The sequence below is a fragment of the Charadrius vociferus genome, unplaced genomic scaffold (assembly GCF_000708025.1).
Source record: "Charadrius vociferus isolate BGI_N301 unplaced genomic scaffold, ASM70802v2 scaffold62, whole genome shotgun sequence".
Lineage (NCBI taxonomy): Eukaryota > Metazoa > Chordata > Aves > Charadriiformes > Charadriidae > Charadrius > Charadrius vociferus.
The window spans coordinates 5,803,085-5,827,758 of NW_009647419.1; the positions used below are offsets into that span (position 1 = coordinate 5,803,085).

At 42.3% G+C, this 24,674-nt stretch overlaps 1 protein-coding gene across 1 annotated transcript in view; it reads left to right on the forward strand.

Moving 5' to 3' along the window:
* Nucleotides 1-24,674, forward strand: part of DAAM2 (dishevelled associated activator of morphogenesis 2) — a 184,799-nt gene that overhangs the window by 148,394 nt on the left and 11,731 nt on the right. Inside the window, exons 16-23 of the mRNA XM_009880466.1 lie at nucleotides 1,500-1,532; nucleotides 5,073-5,179; nucleotides 13,897-13,981; nucleotides 15,581-15,687; nucleotides 16,400-16,488; nucleotides 17,253-17,421; nucleotides 19,612-19,719; nucleotides 21,175-21,235. Of these exons, the coding sequence (XP_009878768.1) occupies nucleotides 1,500-1,532; nucleotides 5,073-5,179; nucleotides 13,897-13,981; nucleotides 15,581-15,687; nucleotides 16,400-16,488; nucleotides 17,253-17,421; nucleotides 19,612-19,719; nucleotides 21,175-21,235 (759 nt within the window). The remainder of the gene's footprint in view (nucleotides 1-1,499; nucleotides 1,533-5,072; nucleotides 5,180-13,896; nucleotides 13,982-15,580; nucleotides 15,688-16,399; nucleotides 16,489-17,252; nucleotides 17,422-19,611; nucleotides 19,720-21,174; nucleotides 21,236-24,674) is intronic.

The window sequence follows — 24,674 nt, forward strand, 5'->3', positions numbered from 1 at the left end:
GTCAAAGCTGTCCTGGTTTGCCAACTCTCAGTTGGAATCATAATATTTATGGCTGTGTTACCAACCACTGAAAAGCAGCCTGGCCCATTCAACCGTAAACTAACCTGACCCTTACCCCTGCCCACTGGAATGGAGCCATCATCGCAGAGTGACCTCCATGAGTCTCAGAACAGTTCTCTCCCATCCTCATTAAACACACTTTATGACAGTGGCTCCAGCCACTAGAGTGTCACTTCTGTAAGCTACTTGCATTTTTGTGTAGTTAGGAGCATTGCTGCCGTTCCAGCTTTCATTGAGGGATTTGTGTTATATTTTTTCTTCTTAAATATTCCATTGTTGTTACTTTTTCTAATACTTTCTTTTTCATCCATATTAACTCCAGTGTGAACTGGTTTCCAATCAACAAGTCCTCATCAATTTTCTTTTTTTTTTTTTTTTTTTTAAACACTGGGCAACCAAAATTTCTTTTGAATCAAAATCTTAAGAGAACTTTTCCAGTTGATTCACACTTAGTCTTTTCTCCCCTTTTATTTTTGGAAATACTCCACTCTGGCCAAGTATGTGTTTACGCTGGGTTTGTGACTTTTAAACTTCATCCAAATATCTGTAAAGAAAAATGTCAATGCAAAGCCCTGCTCTTTTGCATCTGAAATGTTGAATGAGTACAGATAAAGACATTTCTTTCTTTGCTGTTATTAACATGATCTTCATATTTTTTTTCCACTTTCATTTACATTAAACAGTTTTTCTTTCTTCTTTATTTTTTTTAATGACAAAGGGTCTCTTCTCCTCTCTCAAGTCCAGCGTATGGTTTTTGATGGCTATGAGGGAAAGCAGGATTGTCCAGTGTACAGATTGCTGGACCAAGAATTCTTACACTTGTCTTTTGACCTTGCTCCAATCTTACTGTGTAATATTGACCTTTTGATTCAGTATATCTGGTATTTTCCTGGAGTATGGAATATGTTGTGAAATAGTTGAAGTCTGTCACCCAGTAGTGCTGTAAGGCTTCTTTGGTGGTTACAGAGTGCTTTCAAAATACTTGGCTATAAGTTGTCAAAGGGTATAACATGCTGTTGAAACAAGTTGTTAGCAATAATGGCAAACTGTGCCCACGCCCCAGGAGAGGAGAACTGACCCTCAAGTTTTAACATTGGACGTTCTTTCAGTAAGGCTCTGGACTAGATTTGTAAAGGTATTTAAGCATTATCCTAGTTAATGTTTCAAGACCTAAGAGATTCATGCTTTGGAGGCTGAATTTACTCTTTTCAGAAAAGACCTAGAACTCTTAGTTCCCCAACATCTGCTGATTTAAAATATGCAAAGAAATGCTGAAATACCTTTGAACCATCTGGGCCAGTATTACTTGCTAAGCATTTTATTCTCCTAGAAAACAGCGTGTGTCTAAATTCAGCTGCCTTGTTAAACTTGATATCTTTCTCTGTGACTAATTTTTGGCATGTTTCCTTCCTCGTTATTTGCGGCTGCTGCCTGCATAGGACCTGCTAACTAACCCCTCCTCCTGTAAGCAGGTGAGTATCATTGTCTGCCCCCTTTTCCTCTTGCAGCATGTGGGAAGGTGAAGTCCTGCATCATGCCATTACAGGGTCATGACTCATCTCATGCTACTCTTTCATATGCCCTTGCACCTCTGCTTTCTGGGTGGGGAAGGTGGTACAAAAAATTCCTTTAGTTGTATTAGCTCTGCAATAGGAAGTAGTTCCTGTTCTTTCACTTAGCTGTAACCTCACTGCTGGTGTCCATAGTCCCCTTTTTGATGATCCAGAGGAAAAAGACCAGGGACAAAGTAGAATGTGAGCATGAACTCTTCCTTAACCAAAGCAGTAGTCTCTCTAGTGGAGAACAAAAGGGACGCTCAGGGAGCCTTCAATCCCACTGTTCCACCTGCGGTCCATCTGCTCTGGACACTACTGAAGTCTCCAGATGTATTCACTAGCCACAGACTTTCTGATAAAGAAAATCTTTCTTTCTGTAGAACCAGAAGGCACTTTGGTTGGGCAGAAGGTTTTGTGCCAGCTGAGGAGAAACAGGATTAGACTGGAGGAAAGCCTACTTCTTTTCAGACTGCTGAAACCCTCAGAAAGTTCAGTGAAAGACTGAAATGGTGTTTAGATGAAGTAGAGATATCAAACTGCCTGCATGTCTTCAAACTGGCTACCTCTCAGTTTATTCATCATCTTAAGCAGGATTCTTGGCAACGTGTTTGAGAGTAGCGATGCTCTCAGAAGGGGGTTGTTTAGATGTCCTCACAAGTGTCTCTGGTAGCTTCAGAAGAAAGCAATCCTCACTATGAGTGCTCAGGGAACTGTATTTGGGAAATCTGGTCAGGACCTCTGCCACTGAGTGAGGTGAATACATGGCTCTGGGCCATTTACTGGCTTTCATCATGGCAGCACGTGCCACAAAACATGTCAATATGGTAGAAACATTTCCCTAAAGTATTTATAATTACTAGAACCTAGGGTGCTGCTGCGGTACCAGACCACAAGTTCTGCAGCTAACCAAAATCAATCTGCATTTGAAACAGGGCAGCAATATGATGAACACGTTCCACATGTCTAGTCATCCCAGCACTGAAATTTTAGTTGATTTTTGAATTTGCAATTAAAATCTCAAATCTGAAATACTCTTTGAAGCACATAACTTAATGTTATCCCAGTGCAAAGTTTGTAAAGGATGATGGGATAAAACTTAAGGATCTTGTCTGTCAGGTTGACATCAGCTCCAACCATTCTTTTGTTTGGTCTATGTCACAAATACTAGTCACTACTGCCCCCTTGCTCCTCTTTTTCTATGTCTAACAAAATGCAGGTAGTCCATATACAATCTGTTTTCCTTCAGCTAAACTTGCAATCTGGCTTTGGTAAAACCTGAGTCTTCATCTGCTTTTGCTTACATGCAACTCTGAGGATCTATAAATATGTCTCTCCTCAATATAAGGTGAATAGAATGTATTTTTAGATGTGACTAGCCCATTCCTTATGACCAAGGAGTGGGCCACATCTGAAAAGTTCAAGTTGTTCATCTGTATTGAACCTTGTGGGCTGGGGAATTGGAGATGGGATAGAGACTCTTATACCAAACCCTGCTGCACAGCTTTAGGGGAAGCCATCTAAACCTCCACCCCCCACACACAGTCAAACCCTGAAACAATTTGGTTTTTTCCTTGGGATGGGTGCTGGTTAACACTAACCAGGTGTGCTTGTCTGCAAACATTACCTAGTGAGGGATAGTGAAGCTTTTAGACCAAAAGCAGAGACCAACAAGTACCTTTCTTACCTTCAACAGCTGCCTATCTCCCTGTTCCCCTGACTTCCTCCCCACAAACTGAGGAAACTCAGGAAAACTTTGACATCTCTACATGCCAGATTATACTGGGTATGCCCTGCCTTTTGGCATTGTTGGTTATTCTCTCAGAAATAATAAATTTGCCCAATGCCCAATTTTTCCTTTATTTTTGGAAACACTATTTGATGTATCAAGTAACATTGCAATTTTTTTTTCTGCCAAGCTAGACACTTTGGGCACATCCAGCAGAACTATTGTGTGCATGTCTTCAGCTGGTGCATTGTACCTGGTTGTAAATGCCACTTAGCATTGGTGGTGGCTCACTGCAGCACATTTGGACATGGCTGTAGGAATCCTTTATATATTCAAGAGCAACAGCTCATTTAACAACAATCAGCTCATTGTAGCTGATTGTACCAAGAACTCAAATGACAACTAGCAGTATGAATCTATGATTTTCACTTAACTTTCAAATATTTGGGCGTCAAAATCTCTTTCAGTGGATTAGTCATGCTGATATAAGTAAGCTCTGAGCTGCAGAACCTTGAGTGCTGGGAGTGAATAATGGAAAGTACCCCTGTATGCTTGCTGTGATCTTCCATCTTTTCCTGGGTATCTGCTGTTGACCCCTCTCAGGGACAGGTTACTGTGGTAGATGGTCATTTTTGATCTGACTCGCTGTGCTCGCTGGTATGTCCTAAGAAAGAAGCCATGTTGCTAAATTGATGGGTGCATTCAAAGCTAGATTATATTGGTAAATCTCAAAATCTCAAGGCATGGCAATATGGATATAATGGAAAGGCATTTTTGAAGAGGTTCCAGCAGCAGTTAGCTGGAAAAATAAAAACTGTCCTGTTTCCAGTTCCCTCATCTCTGTTGGTAACTAGAGAGCCATTATCCAGGATTAAAGCCTTTTATCATTACTTCTACTTCCCTTTAAGGAATGGTGTTAAAAGATACTCAAAGTAACTACAGAAAGCCAGTATCTGGAAGTGAAACAAATCCCATAGCTCTGGTGTGTAGGCAGAATAAGGAGACAGAGACTTCTGGATTGTCAGACTGGGTTTGCAAATAATTTATTTCCGTGTGCAGTGACAAACATTTTGGATGGCGATTTTCCAAGTGATACATTTGGCAATGGGGATATACAGAGAACTTTGAAAAAGGGCAGTTTCTGTGCAATTGAAGGTATTAATTCATTTAAAAAAGAGAGTCTAGTTCAGATGTAGATGTTGACCACTCAGTGAGATATATTTAGTAAGATAAATGCTATCTTGCCCTATTGTTTGCATCTCTCATATTATATGTATTGGACTGGTCCAGTGGCGGTGTTAAGAGATGATGGAAGGATTTTCCCTGATTTTGCTGCAGCCTTTCAAGAATGCTGTGTAACCCCTGTAGGAGGCATCTGCTGAAGGTTATGCTGTGACACCAGTGGGCATTACCATAATGTGCCCGATTTCCCTGTCATGCCAGTTTTGCACAATAACATAACTGTTAGTAGAGTGAGTCCAGTAGGTCAGAATCAGGTCCAGTATCTGGAATCAAGGATGACCTTATAGGTGGTAATGAATGGCTTCTGTTTTTCTCATAATACAGGACCTACCTACATGTTTTCTGCCCTTCCTGTTTCCTTTTCTCACCATGTGGGTGGATTTTCCCAGATTGGGATAGGTTTTGTTCATTGCAGTCAGCTAAGTCTATCAGTCTTGGGTGAGAAACATGATACTGATTGTCTTCCCCTCCTTTTGAATTACATGCAGAAAGAGATGGGTTCAACAGAAGACCTTTACCTCTCCACACGAAAGGTGAAAGAGCTCTCTGTGATTGACGGCCGGAGGGCCCAGAATTGTGTCATTCTCCTTTCCAAGTAAGTGTGCTAAGCCTTAGCTCACGGAATATCCTGTGGTCAACATAAAGGCAAGAGGGGATGGAATTAAACAAATGGGCATGTTTCTTTTCTCACTTAGACCTGCTGTCTAATACCGGCAGAGCTTCAGAGAAACCTCTCTTACAGTATCGTAAAAGCACGTCTCTCTGAAGTGTTAGCTCACTTAAGCACATGCACACACACACATTTTCTGCATTAAACAGATAGACATAGACACCAAGATGTATCTGAAGACTCATCACCAGAAAACTATCAGTACTTATAGGTAGATCAAAGCAGCTCATTGGCGGCGCTTGCACTTCACTCTAAGTGATGTGTTCCCCATGCTCTGTGTATGTCATTTGTCTGTTCTGTATGTTTTTTTTCTAAACATTGCTCTGAACATCTCCCTGGAATACAGCAGAGCTGAGAGTGGTGTTCATCTTTGTTATATTTGACTCTCGGTGAGAAGAGTGGTTAATGTAAAAAGAGATATTCAAGAATTAGGTCTTGTATTTGTAAATGAGGTTTTGGAAGTCAGGAGTTGCCTTTGCATGCTCCTGCAATGCTCCTGCAATGACTCTAATGCCTTCAAATGCTGTGACATCAGGTCCCTTTATATGCTTTTCATGCCTTTCTACCAACGTGAGTAATAGGCTGGATGTCTGTCACTAAACATCAAATTTGTGCAGACACTGATCCGCCTGCAAAAGTTGCCTTTCCTGCCAGTGGAGGGACAGCAGGGCTGGAGACAGGTCCTGGGAAAGCTGTGGCAGTACTGAGCAATAAAACTGTTTCATCGATCAGTAGAAAATGCGGGTTGATATGGATGTGATTGCTTGTCTGCTCTAGCAAACTAACAGTTAAAAGCAAAGTTGCAGCCAGACCACCAGGACCGGAGTGAGTTCTTTCCATTGCTTAGTGAAACCCATGGAGACTCTCATTATGCTACTTATGTGGCATTAGCCTCCATGTCAGCGGGACCCCCACCATCCAAACCAGCAATGAGGGAAGGTTTACATTTCTCTCTCTGCAGCAGTTGCCAATGCGTGTCTTTGCTGGTGTTGGCAGCTGACTGCAGGCTGGGGCAGAGGAATGGGGAGGCATAGGGGCAACAGGATTTTCATGCTGTTTGACAGACCTGCTAAAGTGTGTCTGGGGTTCAGATTAACTCATGTAAGCATGTGGAACATTTCCTAGAAGTGGTAACTTAATGTGTGCAGGTGGCTGGGCTGAGGAGGATCCAGGAAGGTGGTCCATGACTTGGTATGACACTAGATATTTATTTGTAAAAATCTTCTATCTCCAAAATAACAGCAGTGTGGATGGCTGCAGCAGCCACCTGAGAGAAATCCTCTCTAAAGGGTGAGAGAGAAAGGACAGTCTCTGTGGTTTGTCTTCCCTTCTGCTGCCTCTAGCAAAGTTGCATTGAAGCATGACCCTTGCACTTCAGCGTGCACAGCGTGTGTTCGCTCCAGGTGTGCCACAAAGCCAGTCCACCTCAAGCTGCTAGTCTGGAGTCAAAACAGAGGTGAAAAGCTTTGCTTTGTGACTGCCAACCTCTCCACTAGGAAATGCCGTGATCTTATTGTTAGCAGGCTGACACGGATGATAGAGATTTGGAGACTGAGCTCGCTGTCCCTAAAGAGTCTGAAGTTTGCGTTGTGCCCTGTTAACTTTGCTGTGCTACGCTATGGGAAACGCCAGTCACCAGGGCTATCACTGTCTTAGATCATTTAAGGTTTGTAACAGATAGTGTTACACCCAGGATATCAGAAATGTCTTACAGCTCGGCCCAGGATTGCTATCCCTCCCCAAACTTCCCTTTTAAAGGCAACTAGGAAAGCAAAAATCTTTGGGAACTAAAATGGCAGCTCTACATTCATGCCTTTTTCTGCTCTTTGTGCTTATATGGTTCTATTATTAAAGACAGCAATTGGGAGGATTGGCTGCAGACAATAATTGAAAGAGGTTTACGACCCCTTTGCAGTTTTTTTCATTTCCCCGTTTCTTCCTCCTTTAGGTTAAACCCTGATGGAGAGACACTCCCAGCTAAATCATCCCTGGCTGCTGCCATGCCCTTGCTGCTCCTGCAGCGCACCTTACACGTGCGTGTGTGCACACACATGCAATGAGAGGGGATTTAAAACTGGTGACAAACAAAGAGAATTTGTGCAACCCTGAGCCCCAGCTTTCAGGTTGCCACAGTATCTGCCAACAGCTGTTTCCAATTGACTCTTACTGTGCATATATCCCTGTAGTTTATTCCCCCTTTGTTTACACTAAACTGTCGTGTCCTTTAAAGTAAAATAGCTGCATGGGTTGGGTTTTCTTTCCCTCCACTACTCAAATGTTTTTGTTTTACTAACATTGTGTTAAAAGGGGTCAGGCAGAGCTCATATTTCACGTGGTCCAACAAGCCAAAACCTAGCTAGAGTGAGAAATAGATGTCTCTTGCTTTCTCTTGCAGAGAGACTGGAGCACGGTAGACTGAAAAGAGATGAAAATTGAATTGCTAGCTGGTTTTTGCTGACAGTTAACAGATTTGTAAGCCTTCTTCCCCATTCTCATCTCTTTTTTTCTTAAAAAAGCTCTGTTTCACCTCCTTGATAGCAGCATCTTTCAGTTTCGCTAAAAGGATGTACTTGTCCTTGTTTAATGGAATCTGATGGATCCAAAACAAAGCTCTGTCCCATAGGCCAACTGTAAAGGTTTGAATAGGCACGAGATCAGTTTATCTCACAGTATTTCCAGTAGGCCATAATTCAACCAGGACATGGAACCATCTGTCTGTGATGAGACTAGACACCCACCAGCTTCAAATCTGGCTTTCTTAATGGTGTTTCCAACATACAGTTATTGCTGTCACACTGGAAATCTGCTATCCCTCATGAATTTCCTGGTGTCTTCAGTTTCTACTAGGCTGGAGATTTACTGTCAGATTTGTGTGGTCTGGAAGCATCACCCCAGATCCCTGCATTTCCCTGCTTTCACCTAGCAGCTGGAAATTTCTCTGACCTCTCTCACCAGTATGACTTCTCTCTGCCTCCATTACTTTAGTAACTGGTAGTATTTTTGCTGCGCTAGTGTTTTTATTGTACCATATCTTTAAATGTTCTCATAGAACATTAAATGGTGCTTGCAGAACATGCCTAAGACATGTATCTCTTACTGTCTTTCTCTGTGAAATGCTCTGGAGAGGTGCAATTCTATGAGACACGTTGCTCAGAAGAAGGCTGAACATATACTTATGAAACTTTTTTGTGCAAGTTATTTTGCATGAATTCCAGCAAAATAATTATGTCAGTGTTCTTCTGGGATGTGTTTGTTATTCCTGTGGCCCAGCTAGTCAGCAGTAACCCTCTCAAGAGGCTGGAAACAGTATGAGTGCTAGCAAAATGCCATAAAACCAGTAGTAGCAGAAGGCAGAATCTGACTACACAAAAACAGTTTCAAATGTGAATATGACAGTAGCTAGATACTAGCAGGCAGCTTCACCAAATGTTTGTGGCTTTCATGATTGTCAATGCAAATATCTGTCAGTAAGGGAGAAGGAAAGGGACTTGTGCAGCATTTGCAACCAGAATGCTAAAGAGATCGAGTGTTTTTCTCACATAGCTGTGCCTCCTCAGTGCTTCTAAACCCTTTCAGTTCAGTCATTAAAAGGACAAGCTATTCAGCCAACGTCAGTGTACATGTAATGCCTCTGCTCTGCCCCCAGCCCCTGTGTGCCTTTCTGCCATGTGACAGCACAGTGTTCACCCTTACTTCAAGGTAGATTCTGAGCAGTATGATATTTTGGGGTACAGAACATACCTTGGTACAGAAACAGCTCCTTGGACTCAGCAGTTCAGTTCCTCAGTGTGCCGTCTTGAAAAATACCAGACAATAAACAGTGCATCCTGGGTTCCTGGGGACTGTTTCTGTTTTTAAGTTAAGGTCCACAATCAATGGCTTTACCTGCTATTCTGAGTATGATAAATGCCAAGGTTAAACTGAGCACATCAGTTGGTGCCATCCTGTCCTATATCACAATTAGGAACCAGTAGGTAGGGTTGTGATAAAAGGTGAATCACTGCCTCATCAATATATCACTGTGATTTGGGGATTTCCAAGTTTGGCCCTGCTTTGCTCTGCTTGGCTCAGAAAGACAGCCATTTCCAGATCCTTCTTGGTAAGAAATTGAGAGTATTTGGATGCAAAGTAGCTTGGTGACTCATGAGCTTCTGCTGAAGGAAGAAAAGCCTAATTCTTTAAGCACTTGGCAGAATACTTTCAGTGTCAAGTGCTGAAAAGGCACTGATGGATTTTTTCCCAACATGTTGATATAATGGTGTAAGATATACCTGGTAAAATGTCCCAACTGTTGTCCCCAAAAGGTTAAGGCACTGTTGTCTTCATTGACGAGATGAGTTGGCAGCTGAGATAAGAGGATGCAAAAGGAGTGGCTGCATCTTTCTGTCCTCTGGGTGAACATGCAGTTAGACCAGCCTAACTCCTGAATGCTTCTCTGAGAGCAGGGAAACATCTCCTTTTCCTGCCTTTATGGGGTAGTGACAATGAGTATTCCCAAAACGTAGATATTTAACAGCCAGTAGCTTGGCAGTTGTACAGAGGCTTAGGAGAGCTCAGGAGTTAGAGAAGGTTTATGTCCCCGTCAAAAGTTTGAGAGTGAATTGACTAGTAGCCTGTGTGAAATGAGTTGTGGAGAAGGAAAAGTCTGCAGTCAGTAAAAGCTAAGATTTGAGTGAGCTATACAAACTGGCCTTAGGATGCAGCGAAGTATCAGTCGGTGCCTCTCACAGTCACAGCTACTACTGACGGCATCTTTTGGAAGCACTGTGGTTCAGTTCAGTTTGAAGTAGCAAATGGCCTTGACACGTGATAATCAGTCCCCTTCTCCAAGATAAAAGGAAGAGTGGGTTTGTGATGCCTGTGGTCTGGGAGCTTAATGTAGCTGCAGTGAAACTCGGGGTTCTCTGGTAGTATGCAAGTATGCTTTTTTTCTCAAAAGCTAAGCAAGATGTAAGGAACAAGCCCGTGATGTAACTCACTTTTTCCTCTGGGGGGGACATGGTTAATGAGCGACAAGTATTCTGCTTTCATCCATGGGAGGGAGGAATGAAAGGGGGAGGTTAATGTGAGTTAAATCAATGGGTATATTTAAGGAGGAAAAATGAGCAAGCACTGGATGTCTGTAAGGGAAGCTGATGTAAAATGGCAACATGTCTCCCAGGCATGTTCAGAGTCAGGCTGCCAGCTTTCTCCAAGAGGACGAAACAATAAACCACTTGATGTCTGCAAGTGAAGCTGGTGTTAAATCAGCCGAGGTGTCCTGGGGAGATTAGTGATGAATTACTCTGCAGAGTCAATAGAGATTATTTATGAAGCCAGAGGGGATAGAGGGAGGCAGGCTCAGTACCATATCAGAAGTTATTTGGTACTTGTTGAGCTTTAACATTGCTTGAAGATGACTCAAGCAGTTGGACTTCCATATGCTGCCACCAGATGTACGGGTGAGGGAAGAAGGAGGGAATATTCTTAGTAAAGATCCTTTTCCTTCCTCATCTGACCAGTGTCAGGCTACTGTTAAACAAAAGCAGTCAGTGAACATGCTGCAGCTGAGGAAAGGGGCACCCTCTTTTCCTCTGGTCACATTTACTTCCTGAGTTCTGATGCCAGGATCCATGATTTGGTAAAGCGTAAGGGAGAGAGAATACAGCCTGAATCATATGCTGTTCCGAATTGAGTTATCTCCAGCAGCTGGAGGAAGAGTGCCTACATCTGCAAAGCTTGTAAGAAAGCCATGGCAGACTTTCCAATAGATACTGAAATGTAATTTCTGTAGTGTAAATTTTTTGGGCCATAATTCCCCTTTAATTTGCTGTCTGTCCCATATGAGTTTTAGGCTCTGAGGGATGCCTCTATTCAGTTCTAAATGGAAAGATTTTACACATCTGCTTTAGGTTCTTCTTTAATCAGTTCACCTGTTTCTGTTTAAAAGCAGCACATCTGTTTCACATTACCACTAGCCATCTTTAAGATCTACTGCATGGCTGGGCATGAGTTTTGAAAATACAAGAAGAATCCCTTGATTAACAATTCTTTGGCCAGTTATTCAGCCAGTTTTCAAGTGGGAAGATCCTTGTTTTGTGCTGTTGATGCTTACAGCTCTTGAAACGCGTCCTGCTCCAGAAAAGGAATGAGCCCACTTTGGAAGAGTAAGATTCTTTTGCCGTAAATCCTTCTGTACTTGTAATTGGATTGGTAATAATCTAGGATGCACACCTGCAGGCACCATGACCCCGTTACAGGCCTGTAAGTGACTAAGTTAAACTGCTTCTCAGCAGGGGACTGGCACGCTTTTTGCTTCTTTCTACTGTGGGCTAAACCATTCAAGCCAGATGTTTTTCTGCTTATGACAGTGCACAGACTCATCCAAGAAATCAAAGTGTTTGTATAACTGTCTGTCCTTGGGGCTCTCAATTATTTTTGAGCAGAAGATGTTTTCAAGTGTATTTATTGCTGATGAATGGCAGCAAACAGAGGAGTTTGGAGTCTGAAGTGCTTGGGCTCCTGGAAGGACCAGCAAGATCAGCAACAATATGCGCGACACCTTCTGTTGCGTTGACGTACCTCAGACCTGTCTATTTGGTCCTGCTCGCTGTATCCTCAAACACACACAGAGGTACTTGCACTGTGTAATGGAGTGGTCGGTGTAGTAATTGCTTGAGCTATTTCTATGGAAAAAACATGAAACTCGCCCTCATTCTTTTTCTCTTCAGTGAAAGCCGCAACAAAAAAAAACCCCACCTTGATATTCATGGCTTGGCTTATTGCATCCCTTCTGACAGACTCTGTGCCTCTGTCACAAGGCAGAGCTCATCTGTGGAGTCCAGATTCTGGAAAATGTAAAGGTGCTCTCTGAAGTAAAAATAACCAACAAAATGTAGCACTTCAAAAACTGCAGGCACCAAATTGTCTGGGCATGTGTGTATGTGTCTGCTAGGAGCCAGGCCCACACCCACCAATATGTTTCTCAGCCCTCATATTGTCACAGGGTTTGATCAGTTCAGGGTCACACAACCATAGAATTTACAATTCATGATTATTAAAAGCCAAAAGAAACCCTTCAGTTTTCTAATTGAGACTGTAGAGCTTTATGCAGAACCCCATGTACTGAGGTTTGTTGTTTTGATCCTCAGTCAAACTGATGACCTAAAGTAAAAAGTTTCCAGACTCTGCATTGTAAAACTTCTAATCCTTATATGTCATCCAAGAGTGGCCCAATTATGTAGCTTTTCTGGAAATTCAGTCTTACTTAGCTGGTATCAGTTTGCCCTCCTTGTCAAAAGTAGACACTGTGACCAGCTAGGGACAGAGTGAGAGCGATCAGTTCAGAGGTGTTATATTGAAAAACTTTTGAATGTCTGCTGATTCATATTTTAGTTTCCAGCTGTTGGTTATATTGGGAAATATTAAAATGTTTTAAGTTTCTTAGGTTTAGTAATATTTCCTGTCTGTAAAAATAAAGCTCTTTCTTTTTGCTTTTACTTAGTTCCAAAAATATGATTCTGTCCAAATGGCAATAGCAATGTGAAATTTCAACATGGAATTTCTTAGCACTGAAGGCAAAAACATTCTCCTTCATGTATTAGCCTGTGTCTCATTTATATTTGCATTTTCTCTTTCTGATGTTAATTAATGATGCTGATTGTAGAAGGTCCATGGAGACTACAGACTTCACTGCTCAAATATTTCTTTTCACACTTCCCCATTTTAGTCCCAAAATCGAGATTTTCTTGTGGCTAGCCTTTCCTTTATGGTTCATTTGATCCTGCCCTACTCTCCTGAAATGACTGAAGAGGGTGCCATGGGTTGGCGGTGGTGGGGTAGAATTTGTCACTTGTGCATTTCTTCATTGACGGCTCTACTGAGAACCACAAAATTCATTTCATGTAATCTATCAAACAGCCTCTCAATAATCACAAATTTTGACTTCTCCTGGTTTGCACTGGATTTCAAGTGGAAATCTTGAGTTTTTTTAACTAATTCTGTGTTTTGTTGTAACTGATGACCCCTACTTATCACACACAGATGGACAGGAGTAGGTGGGAAAGAGAGTGTCATTTTAATACCTCAGATAATGTTAATAAGCTTTTGTTTTCAGAGCTTGTTTCATATTGGATGTGAAACATGCATACATAGATGCTGTCAATTCCTTCTTCAGTGGTGACCACTGATGGAGCGAACTTACCTAGAGCAACCAGTCGTCTTACAAGAAACCCTTTCCTCGGATCTGTAAGGGAAAGATCAGTCCCATTACTTTGTTACGCTGGGAGATGCTTTAATATTCACAGGCCAGGGTGTTACACAGGCTCACAGTCACTTACGATTCACATGGATTTGAGGGGGTTTACTATAGCAAAAGAACTTGCTGAAGGAGGTATCTGATACGGGGCCAGTTGGAAGCACTTTTGGTCTATGAGGACCTGATTGTTCTTAATCACCGTCTAATTTTTGGGGTGTGTTTGATTAGCTGAAGAGGATAAAAATACATGATCTATAAAATCTCTGCCTTTGGAACTGATTCATTCATCTTCCTGAATACTCTCGGATGCCAACTTCTTAGTGCAGCTTTTCAGGCTTCCTGCTTTCTGAACTATCAGAGTCACTTAAGCTTTGCACTAATGGTACAATGTTGATACTGTTGAAAGGCTGAAGCTGTCTAATGAAGAAATCAGACAAGCAATCTTGAAGATGGATGAACAAGAAGACCTAGCGAAAGATATGCTTGAGCAGGTGAGAAAGATTGCAGTCAGATATATCTTATTCTTAAGTCCTTCACTGCCTTTTTTTCACTTAAAGTATCTGGATATATATACAGGTTCTGCTGCTATGTCTGCAGATCTGAACTTGGATCTGTCGTGTCACTGGAACTATGCATGGGAGCACGAGAAAAGTATTTTTCCCAATGTTGTCAGATATACCTCTCTCACGTAACTCTATTTGTATCAGGTTGATTTTGTAACAGTTTTCTTCTTCATGCAAAATATGCATGATTACAGTTGGTATGAGGTTTCCTTTCATGTCCTCTCTTCTCACCTGTGACTTTCCCGTAATTTTTACCATCTCTTCTTTATACTGCTGATTTTGTTGTTCTTCTTCTTCTTTTCTTTCTTTCTTTTCTTTTTCTTAATCGCCCTTCTATGCCTGCAGCTTTTCCATTGGGAAGTACCACGAACCAGTCCACGTAGGTCAATGGTTAGAGCCGGGACTAGAAGGGATCTCACATTCTAACTAGAATGGTTAGAAAGGGAGTCAGGGACTTCTGTCCACTGCAGTTGGTTCACTGTGTAACTTGTGAGGAAAAAAAAAAGCAACCACAATTAAACTTCCATTGCCCAATTTCCCCCATTTATAGAGGGTGAAAGATGATGCTTTGACCAAAGATGCATGTGATAAAGTTTCTTAGGAGTGCGCAAAATGTTATAATTCTGAATTGCCTGACAAATGCGATTCCTCCTTTGTGTACAGTCACAGTATTTAATTGTGTACAAAAAGCTTTTCCATTTTGGAAATTTATAGCCTGCTTGTCATGTTATCTAAATGCTCACAGCTGCTCTAGAAGTCACTGCAAGCTTCTGATGCTCCACACCTTTGAATATAACATTTTGGGGGCGTGGGATAAAATATTAAAAAGTGGTAAAAAGCAAAGGGCTTGATATGCCTTGTGAGCAGTTTTTGTGGGTGTGCGCTGAGGCTGTGTGCATGGCAATGTTTATAACCATACTAAAGCACTACTACCACCAGATATGTCAAAAATCTGTCAAAGTATGAGCTTTTAAGGTCAGCATATGAATAACAGCCAGTGTCACACACATGTCCAGTTGCTTAGTTATTGTTTATTGTTTCAGCGGAGTAGGGCAGACCCAAGAGAGAGATAGATGAGGCTTTGTGTGTACTCTGGGATAGGCACGATGGGTACTTCACACTGAGTGATACACATCCTGCTCTTGTTTGCACCAATCTAAACTCCGAGTAATGCTGTGGGAATTAAAGTTCTCTCTGTACTTCCCCTTGGGTAAGTTGCAGTAGCACTTGGTCTTTCAGATTTAGAGATGGGAAATTCCCCACAGAATTAAAAATTAATCTAATGGGGTCAGTGAGGGATAAAGACAGAACAGCAAGCAAAGGTTTAAAAAGGTCAGTTTTGTCACCACAGCTGCACTTTTTTGAAGTTACGGTCACATGGCTGAGTCAATGTAATGCTTCCCCATGGTAACAGAGAAATCTGAGGGCCCTCTCTCTCTCCATCAGGGTTGTTTTGTGGCTCTCTGTTCCTCACTCCTCTTCCCTGGATCTCTCACCTTGGTGTTTGGTTTGTGTCTGTCACTCTAGCTGCTGAAGTTTGTTCCTGAAAAGAGTGATACCGACCTGTTGGAGGAGCATAAACATGAAATTGAGCGCATGGCCCGGGCGGATCGTTTCCTCTTTGAAATGAGCAGGTCTGTTTGATACATTATGGGAAAGTGCACTGAAGGCTTCTTGGAAGCAGCTGTAATTGTTATTGAAAATGGATCATCTGGCACTGAGGGGGAATGTGCAAGAGATTGTGGGCCAGCATTATACCCTGCACTTGCCAGAAGCCCACAAATGTTACAAATGTTTCCGTTCATTACACAAACTTTTTATTGATGATAAGCACTCTCCGTGCTGTCATTTAAGGACCAGTCCCCTGATGACAAACAGAAATCTGCCTCCTCTGCCTAAATTTGTTCACAGAAAAAGGAATTCAGATCCAGCTATCAGATGTAGTGTAGCCAGGGGTCAGGATTTCATATAGATCCGTTTTTCCATTCAGCTATCTCATCTCCTCATCCTCTGACTTTTCTTCTTCTTTCAACTTTTCTACGATCAGGATTAACATCTTCTTCTGCTAATTGAGATACAGCTGGCATCTCCCATGACTCATATTTTGAGAATAATGGGAATTCTTCCAGCTTCTTTTCAGTTGTGATCACAACATGCCTTGAGGTCCTCCACTTTCATAACAAGGTTGATTATGTAGTGTTAGATGTTTGAACTATGTCTGTAATCCCATGCATAGGCCTTGGGGGACTCAATATCCAACCATTAGATTATGTAGGCAGCATACTGGCCCTGAGCTTCAAAATACAGTTCCAGTTCAGTGTTGGCTTTCCTCTACCCTTCATGCAGGATTGACCACTATCAGCAGCGGCTGCAAGCATTATTCTTTAAGAAGAAGTTTCCAGAGAGGCTGGCAGAAGCAAAACCAAAAGTGGAAGGTATGGTTAAAGCTTTTGCTAAGAGTTGGGCAGGGAAAGTCAAGAGAGGCTTGTCTTCAAAGGAGGTGCTGTTACATGCATGCTATGGTCGTAGAGCCAGTGAGTCCAAGGCATGGCATGTGCTAAGAAATGAATTCTCTCTGACATTCTTCTTGCACCCATTGACTTAATAATGTCAGTTTCATGATTGTCACGCTGTAAATATGACTCGACAGATGTGACAGTGTACTACCAGGCTGTGCTGAGCTGCCAAAAGCTTTCATGGCCCTTCTGTGCAGCTCCACCTTCCTTTCTCAACCCCAAGTCCTTGCACCTTCCCTCTCCATGGGGCAGTTAGAACAGATGCCTCAGGATGGTGGTATTCTGGGAATGCGTAACTTACAAGGAGGGAGTGTGTATGGCTTCTGTGCCACATCGGTGGTTATGACAGAGAAGAGGTGAGTGTATTCTAGCCTGCATTTTCAGGTGAGCTCAAGCCTTCCCCCTGTTCTTGCTGGCTATGTTTTTAGAGTGTGAGGTCCAGGAGAACAGCCTTGCTTCTGAGTTTAGAGGAGCATCCTACAGGCTAGATGTAGTGCATCTTCCTTCCAGTTGTCCTGGTTCTGGCCATGTGGGTGCGGGAAGGAGAGTACAAACACTGATTGTGTTGCAGCATTTGCTGGGCAATAGTCAGATGGGTATTTTGGGGTACTTGAAGTTATGGGACAAAGCATGTTAAAACCGCCACTGTGCAATAACCTGTTAATCTTTTTTCTCTTTTCAAGCCATTCTTCTGGCGTCCAAAGAACTCATCCGAAGCAAGCGTTTGAGGCAACTTCTGGAGGTAGTTCTGGCCTTTGGGAATTATATGAACAAAGGCCAAAGGGGAAGTGCTTATGGCTTCAAAGTCTCCAGCCTGAACAAAATTGCAGACACCAAATCCAGCATAGACAGGTAGGCTAGAAGGCCATAAATGAGTTAGTTACTGTGCTGCTGCATCTCCTATCGTAGCAATTAAAGTGGGTTTTGTTTGTTTTTAGCTCTGCAGACCTTTTAAAATAATGTTGTATTTGGTATTTAAGTAGTGCTTTTCACTGTAAAAGATCCTGCAGCAGTTAAGACTGCCTGTTAACACAGCACTCAAATTCTGCTGTTTCTTTGGATAATGTGCATCTGTTGTTGGATTGTGTTTCTGCAACTCTATGCAAAGATGACAAAATGTAGTATTTCACAAATAACTGAAATAAGTTGGGGGGGGCAGGAAGGATGTCTATGGAATTTGCCCTTTATACCAAAGTTTTATGGCCATGGTTTTGCAAAAAAGAAAACACAAAAACCTCTGACCACAGTTTATGTCTCCTGTGAAACATGGCATATGTTTCTGCTGCAGGACTGTCATAAACTGGCTCTCTACCTACACCAGTATTGGAACCACAAGGCATAGCTCAGAGAGCAGTTAAGGAAAATAGCTGGTTTGGAGAAGGCAGAGCTTACTACTTATGGGCAGGGGCTGCAGGTCTTTATAGTACTACCCCAAGTTTTGCCCTACATCCCCATACTGGTTCTAGAAATTAATCCAGCTGTGGCTGGGGAGAGAATATCACTTTTGGGCTCCAGCAGCACTAAGGTTTTCCTTGGTGATCTCCTATACTGGTTCTTACTGACTCGCACCTTCCTTGACTTGTGAGACCTGCTGAGACCATAGTTGTGGTGAAATGACTTCAGACTGTGACAGAATGAATAATAGCAGTTAGAAGCCTTAGGAAATTCATCCCTACCTAACAGAGTTTGAACTAACAGAGTTCTGTTTTGACTACTACGATGTGCTTTCTGTATTCCAAGGCTAACACTTGTGTAGCTAGCGTTGAACATTTTTTTTGCCTTAATGTAGCTTAGCTTGATTTTCCATGTATTAAATGTCCTGTGCATATTCTGTTCTCTCACCAGTTCCCAGGCTCTAGTCTGTGTGAAGCAGTGGCCATCTGCTGTCTTGCCTGTCAGTTAACCACATAACACCCACCTCAAGTAGCTCTTATGGCTGGCTGTTCTCTCTATGTGCAAAATTCACTGATGCAAAATTCATCATTTACTTTACAAATTTTGTTAAACCTCCTCCTGCATCTCTCATACATCTCATTTCTACCCACTCCTACTTGAGCTGCCATTGTTTTTGTAGTAGTGAGTAAGTAGACCACTACTCACAAGTATAGCTGTCTCATTACTGTACAAGTTTTCTTTGCAGCTTCTTCATTCTTCAAGAACCTTTCCCTTTTCTTAATTAACACTTAGGTTTTTTCCACATTGACTCTGAGAACAGTTCACTTCTCTGTGATGATTTAATGTCACTTCAGTACTATTAGTTGTTTGTTCTCTAAAGGATCTGGGGACAAATAGTATACTGTGTTACACAATTTTCTTTTCTGTTACACCATCTACGCAGATGGATAGAAGGATGCTGGTGCTTCCAGAATAAATCAAAGCACAATATATTGCTTGAAATTTTAGGAAGGATGGTTCATAAAGGGCTAACTCACTTCAGTCTGTGGTACTTTTTTTCAATAACAGAGCTGCTAACTGCTGATATATTCTTTGTTTTGTTCCATCAAGCACATTTCCTACCCAAATAGGAAATGAAAGGCTGAGAGAGCTGGGACTCTTTAACCTGGAGAAGAGAAGGCTGAGGGGACACCTTATTATGGCATACGAGTATCTACAGGGTGGGCTGAAGGAGGATGGAGCCAGTCTCTTTTCAGTAGTTCCCAGTGACAGGACGAGGGGCAATGGGCACAAGTTGGAACATAGGAAGTTCCATTCAAATACACGGAAGAACTTCTTTACGGTTAGGGTGACAGAGCACTGGCACAGGCTGCCCAGGGAGGTTGTGGAGTCTCCTTCTCTGGAGATGTTCAAGACCCGCCTGGATGCAGTCCTGAGTAATGTGCTCTGGGCAATCCTGCTTTAGCAGGGGAGTTGGACTAGATGATCTCCACAGGTCCCTTCCAACTCTGAAGATTCTGTGATTCTGTGATAATATTTTTCACTGATTTGTCACAATCTTCCCACCATCCTTTTCCTTCTCACTACCATCCTCATTCTCATTTCTCTCTCTCTTTTTGTTTTTGTTTTTGTTTGGGTTTTTTTTAGGAACATTACACTGCTGCACTACTTAATTATGATCTTTGAAAAGAATTATCCAGATATCCTTGATATTCAATCTGAGTTGCAGCATCTTCCAGAAGCAGCAAAAGTCAAGTAAGTCCAGTGCTTTTGATTGTTCCCAGAGCTGGAGTTCCCAGTGGTTTCAGTTAACTTAATGATCATCATTTTTTTCATTGCTGTCTTCTAAACTCATGGCCAGCCTTTCAGCTGAAATGCCTTTGCTCACATCCTTGATGTTACTTAGATGTACAGCAACAGATAGTTTTGGTCCAAAAACATTTGTAGATAACTAAATTGACAGCTTTACTCAGATATGCCTATATCTACTTTATTTCTGAGTCAGACATTGTAAGTAGACTGTTTGTTATTTTCATTCACTCACCATATTCTATGGTTGTTCATCTATGTTGCGTGCTATTTTTTCTGGATAATTGAAGGTTTGTTTCTCAGGCAGAGTCAATTAGGCACAGAGGCTATAGTAAGCCCTTTTCAGGAAGATTGTTCAAACTTTTACACAAATTCTTGCACAAAAATTGGAAAGCATCATACTTTCTGCACAAATTTCAATGATATTTTTTTCCATTGTTGTAGGTGTTTGTAGAAAATGAATATACAAGCCACCCCTCGAAATACCAGCATTTTCTTCTTTCCAAAGCAATGCTCAAAAATACCTTTGCGTATTATTTGCCCAGCCATGATTCTTTGTCTAGGGAACACCACCAGCTAATGAAAGACAAGTGAAAAATAAATGTAGGTTCACACTTAAAGTCATTTATTAAGGCTTTAGTGGTGGTTTTGAAATGTAAACTGCTACTCACCAAACACTTGAAGGAGATGCCTCCTGACTCACAAATAGGTACTAACCAGTTACCTGGAAATTATAAGTAATTGTTTTCATACAAGTCCTAGAAAAAACCCTTTTGTTTGTGTATGATGAGCAGAAAGTCAGTACAACACTTGTGTCTAGGGAAGCATGTATTAACATTAACTGTAGAGTTAAATGCTCAATTACAATGTAAGCTTGCAAGGACTACCATACAGTAGAAAAAACAATGCTTGGACTGTGAGGAAGACAAAAATCACATGTAAATACACTGCTAATGGGATTAAGTAGTTAAATGGTTCAAGAATCATATGTAGAGCTAATCTGAGACCCCAGTGATGTGTGTGCTAAAGCCGAGTCCTTGGTTATGTGTCAGCTGATTATTGCAAGCTGGCCATGTGGTATATGCTCCTTGCCCGGAGGGTCAGGCTCAGCTCACAGGGCAGATGTTCTGAGGGCAACCCCCCTCTTCTTCCCAGGAAAATCCCAATCTTCAGTTTCACCACAGGCAAGCAGGGTCTGCCTCATCTTACATCTCATACAAAAAGCAGCACAGAGCATTAACAGACCCTCTTCCCCTCATTTCTAATCATCTGGTGGGACTGGTGCCAAAGGCCGGATACCAGGCTTGATGGGCCAACGGTCTGTTCTGCTGCACAGTTCCCGTATTCCCGCGTAACACTGCTCTTTTTGTTTTATCTGCTCTGTGTCTGTCTCCTGTGCAGCCTGGTAGAGCTGGAGAAGGAAGTCAACAACATAAAGACCGGATTGAAAGCTGTTGAAGCTGTAAGTATCTGAAGGTTTCCAAAGCACCATACTTAAAATATCTCACTCAGAATCAGGGGCACTATATATTTTATGATAAGAGAAAGTGGGCTTTCTTTTTCTGTTCCTTTCCATTCCGTTCCTGAATGCATTAACCAAGAAAAAACAAATAAAAGCTTCTCATGTTGAGCTCCTGCTGATGATCTTAGCAGACTTAAGCCTAATGAAAAGCTTGTTTGATCTCAGCCTGGAAAGTAAAAGGACAGTTTGACAAATGGCATGGACTGAAAGAAGAAATAAAATTCTTGCTCTTTCTTACTGAGGGATGGCTGGCTGCTGAGCAAGTGTTTCCCGTGGCTCTTCGAGTAGTAGTAAACAGGTAGAGCACTGTTATATGCAGCCCTAATCTATCCTAAGCACTCTTTGGGAAGGCAAAGGAAAAAACAGACTAGTTAAAGATGAGGAAGCTGAGTTGGCAAACAAAGCAACAATGGCATTTTTCCTGCTATTAATGAAAACCTTTTAAACCGGACTTAGGTTGCCTGTGTTCAGTTTGTACTTAGGTAGTGCAGAGCCTTCTGTCTCAACAGAGAACAGTACAAATGGTGCATTGATGCAGTTGTATGTAGTAAATTATAAGAGTTAAAGATGAGGGATGGCCCTAAATGCTCCCTGGAGTCCTAAGTTCGTGTTTCAGCTGTGGTTCCCCTACCTGGAAGCCTCCTTCAGTTAATGTGTTGGCTTTGTTCCTGGGGCAAGACTCCAGCCTTCCTGAGGCAGGAGAGCACAGAGCAGGACACTGTGTTTGGTGGCAGGAGATAGGAACGCTCAGGTTTGCCTCTTGCTTATGCCATTGACATATGTGCGTGGCATTGAACAACCCCATGCATTTGCCTCCTCTCTGTGCAATGGCAGCAACGAATACCTACCTTTCACAAGGGCTGATGTGAGGAACATCAAGGTAGTGTTTGCAGAGCGGTTGAAAAAGTAAAGATTAAAGGCTAAATTCACTCTTTTGTCTCTGTCCCTTAACGTCTCCCACCATCTGCGCAGATAAACATATTCTGACCCTAAGAACATCATTCGCTCTTTCGATAAACTCCTATGTTCGGGTTGGTGCTGGCATCTCTTGCCTGTTGGATATGGTGATTATAGGCAAGGGTAGTGCTGAGAGACAAGGCAGAGGTCTTCACAACTCAAGAAGGTTTCTGCTGCGTTCAGCTGTTCTTTGGCCTTTCAAACAGGGTTTTATTAGTCACACTTTTCAGTGTCCCTCTGTCTTCAGGATGTTTCACCTGTCTTTTTCAACTTGTGTCAGTTTAATGCTAGTGAAACATTTCAGATGGGGAGCATTCTGCACTGGTACTGCTGGCAAAGGGACCAGTTGTTGGGAATTGCATTGGGTGGTTTCTGTGCAGGGACTACCTACCTACAAGGAACTAACACAGGACTCTTCAGTCCTTCTCATCTACTATGAGACAGACAGTGATGACTTCATTTTCTTTTCACCTGGCCTGAGTTTGGTTTGGCTCTGGGGTTAGAAGAAGGGATCTTTGTCCTGTCAGTGGGCCCCAGGCTGTCTGGCTGTCTCCAGCAGTTCATCACGTAATTAGCCAGTGATCCTCCCATGAAAAAACAAACTTTCCAAACCTTATTTCTGGATTGTTTGGGCAAGGGACAATGCAGCAATGAGAAGAGATACTGCTGCATACGTGGAGTGCAGTGTTTGGGAATTAAAAGCACCTGTAAAGGGAGGGCTGACATGGAGTTCATGACATGAAGAGAGGCCCAGTTTTGGCTGGGACAGACAATTCCCCCCATTGAAATGTGAGTATCTACCTCTGTTTTACTTTCTGTGATCGGGTTATTTGTCCTTTTGCCTTTCCAGCCAATTTTTCTTCTCTTTCCCATACATGGGTTCCATGGGCAACCTCTCCTTCCCATTCAATCACCATCTTCCCTCCTCAGTCTTCTCCTTGCCATGGTATTTTTCATCTGGGGCTGCCAGCACCTCCCAGTCTGCTTGCTCAATTCGTGGTTTTCTGGTGTGTAAAAAGCAGCACTACAGCAACAATAGAAGATCACTGTCAGGTGGAAGGGGGAGGAGGGGAAGGTGTGATTCTTGGTTCCATTCCAGTGTGTTCTCACCACAGCCTTGGCTCCAGTGACTAAGAAGTTTCTTCAAGGCCCCTCAAGAATAGAAAGCTAAAAATAGTTTCACAGTCAGATGTTCTTAAAAGTACTACTAACCCTTTGCGTTCCTGGACTTGCAGCTTCTTTGTAAAAATAAGACATATTCATTTTCAAGACACGCATGCAGCTGTTGCCTTTGTGTAGGATGCTCCCAGGAGGACAGCTAAGTAGTTCTTGGTCTTCTCCAAAGCAGGACGTTAATTCTGTCAGCAGAGCTCTTCTCTCACACAGCAAGGAGATCATAACCACCGCTTGAGAAACCACTGCCATGGCTGAATCATTTCATCTCTCTAGAGAACAAGCAGCCCGGCCCTCCAGGGGCAGTGCTAGCTTCTGCTGTTGTGCTGTTAAGACTCGTATAGACCATTTCTAGAAGATACAGAGTTTCTTATTCTCTGGCATCGCTCTTGGGCTGATTACATAGGCATGCTGGTTACTTGTGTGGTTTTTTTTTTTTTATGATTTTGGAAGAATTCTTCTGCAGGGAAGGACTGATTTTGAAATTGAAGGGCAGACCAGCTAATCTTCATTTTACTTTGAAAAACGTAGCTCTCCAGTAACAGTCCCAAACGCCATAGCTTTCAACAGTGTGTATGATGACAGAACTGTTATACTCACCTGCTTGAGGAGGTGGTGGAGGAGGAGATAGAACAAGTTTCAGCTAAAATTAGCTTAAAAATTAGAATGGGAAAGAGTGGCTGAAAAAAATACTCATAATTCTGAGAAGCATGTGAAGTGGCATCTTGCACTTGTACTTGTAAGCTCCAATTCAAAGTGATTGTAACATAGAGACAGTTCATTGCGCAGTGATGTAACTGGCTAGCACTCCTGGGACTGCCCCTCATGACATATTAGGAAAACCAGTGGAGAAGAGGATGTAATATAAAGCAGGGGAAGTAGCACTTCTTTTATGTGGACTTTTCTCCAGCCACCTGCTCATTGCTTTTCCGGCCCCTTTTCTGCCTTGTGGTCTTTCCTTGTAGTGGTTACATTCTCTTTCCAGCCCACATCAGACCAGAAGATATATCACATCTGATTTTAGATTGTTGATGGCCAAAGTCATTCTTTGCATTCAGCAGCACTGTGGAGAAAATCCCAAGGAGTTTCTCAGCATAGATGCTCATAAACCTACCCATTTGGCTCTGTGAACCAGTATTTTCATGACCAGTAACAGAGAGCACCAAAAATGCATGTAGCTGGGGTTGCAGCCAGCACAAAAATATTTTTTCCAAAAGGAACAGAGGGTCAGAGTGTAACTTGACCTGCT